Source organism: Quercus robur, chromosome 11 (genome assembly GCF_932294415.1).
Source record: "Quercus robur chromosome 11, dhQueRobu3.1, whole genome shotgun sequence".
Taxonomy (NCBI): Eukaryota; Viridiplantae; Streptophyta; class Magnoliopsida; order Fagales; family Fagaceae; genus Quercus; species Quercus robur.
In genome coordinates, this window is record NC_065544.1 from 49,787,233 (window position 1) to 49,791,495 (window position 4,263).

Genomic DNA, 4,263 nt, shown 5'->3' on the forward strand with positions numbered 1-4,263 from the left:
CGTGCGTGAGGCTGGGTATCAACTACCTCCGTTTTAGCGTGCTAGATACCACCTAATTGATGGCAATTTTTTTTTACGTAGCAAGTTTATAGCCTTTCTTTTCTTGTCGTTTTCTAATTTTTGAAAATACTGTTTACCCCCTGCAAGATACTGGGCTTAGGAACGTTGACTAAAACGCCTATTTATATTATTGCAATATCTGAAGCCTAACTCCACTCCAAAGCTCCTGTGTACGACCAAAGTTTCAATCATGGTCCTCACGATCAAGCATTTCCTATCTCCACAGCTTTTCATCCTCTTTTATCTCTTTGTGATCACCAATTTCTTCACTCTACTAACCCCATTTACATTTACAAGTGCGCTATCCTTCAACTTCACTAGTTTTAGTAATGACACCACTGACATAACATATGAGAGTGCTTACTCTGAAAACCAAGCCATCCAACTCACAGGCGGCAACCTCACAGAATGGTTGCAAGGTCGAGCCACATATTCCAAACCCTTGCAATTGCGGGACAATGCCACTGGAAAGCTTACGGATTTCACTACCCATTTTACCTTTTCCATTAGTTCACGGAATCAAAATGTATATGGAGACGGGATGACCTTCTTCATCATACCCAACGGTTCAACGATTCCCAAGAATGCAAAAGGTGGCGCCTTGGGCCTTACTAGCCTTGATCAGGTTTTAAACACAAGCAATAGTCGTTTTGTTGCAGTGGAGTTCGATATCTTTACGAACTACTGGGATCCACCTGGGGAACATATAGGTATTGATATCAACTCTTTGAAATCTAAAGCTTATGAGTCATGGTCTAGTAATATTACTATTAGGGAAGGAAAAATAAATGAAGCTTGGATTAGTTACAACTCCAGTTCAAATGATTTGTGTGTTGCTTTCACTGGTTTTGGAGATAATGTTACTGTAAGGCAATCTCTATCTACAAATGTTAATTTGATAGATTTCCTGCCTGATTGGGTTACTTTTGGATTCTCAGCTGCAACAGGAAATGACTGTGCTATACATACTATTTATTCTTGGTATTTTAGTACAAGTTTGGAAATAGTAGGTTTAAGCCCCAATTCAGCCTCTGGCCAGGGGAAAGAAAACAAGTTAAGGTTTGCTTTTCTTGTGGTGTTTAGTACTGTTGTTGGATTTGTATTTGTTGTGTTGATTCTGTTTGTCTTGTGGAAGAGGTATAAGAGTGATAATGATGTTCGTGCTTCTGATAATCATGTTGTTGAAGAATTCCCAAGGGGAAGAGCACCTCGAGAGTTCTCATATGATGAATTGGCACATGCGACAAATAATTTCAATGATGAACAAATATTGGGTCGAGGAGGATTCGGCGTGGTATATAGAGGATCTTTGATGGACTCAAACTCCTCTGTTGCTGTTAAGAAGATATCAGAGGAGTCTAGACAGGGAGTGAATGAGTATGCATCAGAAATAAATGTCATTAGCCGACTAAGACATAGGAATTTGGTGGAACTCATTGGTTGGTGCCACGAAAGAAGTAGAGAGCTCTTACTTGTTTATGAGTTCATGCCCAATGGAAGTTTGGATTCACATCTTTATGGAGAAGGAAACTTATTGACATGGAGAAGAAGGTACACAATTATAAAAAATTTGGCTGAGGCCTTACTTTACTTGCATGAAGGAGGGGAACATTGTGTGTTGCACAGGGATATCAAATTGAGCAATATTATGCTTGATTCAAACTTCAATGCTAAACTTGGGGATTTTGGGTTGGCTAGGCTTGTGGACCATGACAAAGGGTCACGAACTACTACATCGGCTGGCACCTTGGGCTATATGGATCCCAACTATATGGCAACAGGTAAGGCTAGTAAGGAATCAGATGTCTATAGTTTTGGAATTGTTGCATTAGAGATCGCTACTGGAAAAAGTCCAACCGACCAAAGTACCACACAAGGCTTGTTGAAGTTGGTTCGAGAGCTCTATAAAAGAAGAAAGGTTCTTGAAGCAGCTGACCAAAGGTTGGGTGAAGGTTTTGATAAGCAAGAAATGAAGTGCTTGTTAATTGTAGGGCTCTGGTGTTCTCACCCCAATCATAAACGTAGGCCACCTTCGATAAGGCAAGTAAATCAAGTTCTTGAATGTGGCGGTCCATTGCCTGATCTTCACCCATTAGAAATGCCCAGTTCAACAGAGAACGAAACTACATCTGTAATGTTGTCCGATGGTGCTACTAGTTCGATGGGATAGCAGAACCAAAAGTTAAGCTGTAGCTACAACACCAATTCCTCATGGTTTAAACCATTGTGTGTTGCTTCTTCATCGCATTGCTTTAGTTATAATTTAAACTTGTTTTGTTTTGTTTTTGCTTCTTGTTTATTATTATTATTATTTTTTTTTTTACGAACTAAATGTGAGGAATTTATTGAAGTTATGTAATGAATATAATTGATTGAAAGGTTGTATGGTGTAATATATATATATATAATTGTGTAACATGAGTGAAGCAAATAAAAATGTACAAGTATTATTATCTTTCTCTTCCTCTCCCTTTTAGCTTTTAATTTTTTAAGCGTTTTCTTCTATTAAAAAAAACATGTGAGTTTTTGAAAGACATTTTCCATCATTTAAGCATAAGATGACTAGAGTTATATTTAGTAAGTTGGGCTTTCTTATTGGTCGATAGGGCACCCATTTTGTATTTTTTTTAAATCACCTTTTTATTTTCATATTGGATTTCTACTTGAATATGACCTTTATAGAATACATATCTGAAGTCTGAACCAACTAACAGTCATGAACTATGATGGATTGGACACTGTAACTTAGCATTTAAAAGATAGATAAATATCAGTCAAGAGCCTTATATTTTAATTAATTGACACATTTTAGTGTTTTTAAAATATTCCTGATTTAAATTCTCCTAGTGTTTAACAAGGTTTGCTTTCATGTAAAATGCACGTTACATAGGAATGGGTTACAAAAAGGATGTAACCCTTCATTTGTGTAACTATGAAGTAATTTGTGTAACTAACTGCAAATAAACTCTCTCATCCATCAGACATGCAATTTGGGTTCTCTCTAGCAAGGTTCATAGGGCATGGATGTTGTGTGCCTAGCTCTAGTATCAAACACCATCATAAGAAACAAATATGTGGGTCACGATAACATGGGATTACAACATGATGAAAAAGCGGCATATAAGATTCTAGAGGTATCATTACAATAGTTTTTGTCGCCTGCAATGCTCAAGCCATGGTTACAAGTTCCAACTATTCTATACACGTTTCACTTTTTAAGGAATGAAAAAAAAAAAGGGATCTGCAAACGGATCTCGAAAGAATTCACATCAGTTTGGCTAAAATTGTATAAACCCTTAAATCGATCTGCAAACGACATCAACTTTGTCCAAAAGTACCTGTTCCTCAACCTTGGGAGTTCTATTGCTCTTAAGGCAGATGAACTAATGATAAGAATTGCAGGACTCCCAGGATCTACTTTTCCTTCCAAAACCTGTTTTTCACAAAGCACTGTTTTTAAAAATATATCCAGACCTATTGATTGATGCCTAAGGCAATACAACAGAATCAAAGGGCTGGAAAAGACCATGACGAGAGAGAGAGAGGAACAAACTGTAGAAATAAAAGTTACTCTATAGTCTATACTAAGTGAAAGTGTATAACTGTAAAGATTTAAACCAAAAAAAAAAAAAACTAATTTTTCTATGTGTTTTCAAATGTTTAAAGTGCAAGGCTGTGTGTGATTAGTTTACGCATGTTTTATAAATAAAAACCTTTAATTTAAAACATCTAGTGGGAGAGAGATACAAGGGTTGAATCTCATAGCCTCCATTGTCAGTTCATAGTAGTGTGAAATATATACTTTATCTTTGCTTAGAGCTTAGCATTCCATGCGAAGAGTATTTATTTCATGGTACTACGGGATTGAATTTCTTGGTTTATAGTGGTTTGGTCAAACACCTTGTCCTAGCCTTGAGCTTTGCATTCCATGCAGAGGCTGTTTTGTACTGCAAAATAAGCCTGTTAAGGAGATGAAATGTGGCTACACATGATTCTAGACAATGGTATACACTAGACTAAATATTATAGTATCCTCTATGCTGAGTTCTTACTATTTTTATTTAGAGGCCAAATGTATAACAACATATTATTAGTGTTTGATAAGAGTTATCATGATAGCATTAATAATGAGAATAGTTCTCAATCAATCATAGTATTTAATGTTCACTCTATGCTAAGGGATATTGAATATGGGATTGGATT

The 4,263-nt window shown here is 36.5% G+C and overlaps 1 protein-coding gene across 1 annotated transcript; it reads left to right on the forward strand.

The window, feature by feature from the left end:
• Positions 1–232: 232 nt before the first annotated feature.
• Positions 233–2,444, forward strand: LOC126705939 (L-type lectin-domain containing receptor kinase IX.1-like). The gene has a single exon (XM_050405177.1). It carries the CDS (start codon positions 251–253, stop codon positions 2,228–2,230), a length of 1,980 nt encoding a protein of 659 aa, XP_050261134.1. The 5' UTR covers positions 233–250; the 3' UTR covers positions 2,231–2,444.
• Positions 2,445–4,263: the final 1,819 nt, after the last annotated feature.

Excerpts from the sequence above, each read along its gene's own strand:
- LOC126705939 (XM_050405177.1), top strand. The coding sequence starts at position 251 with ATGGTCCTCACGATCAAGCATTTCCTATCTCCACAGCTTTTCATCCTC.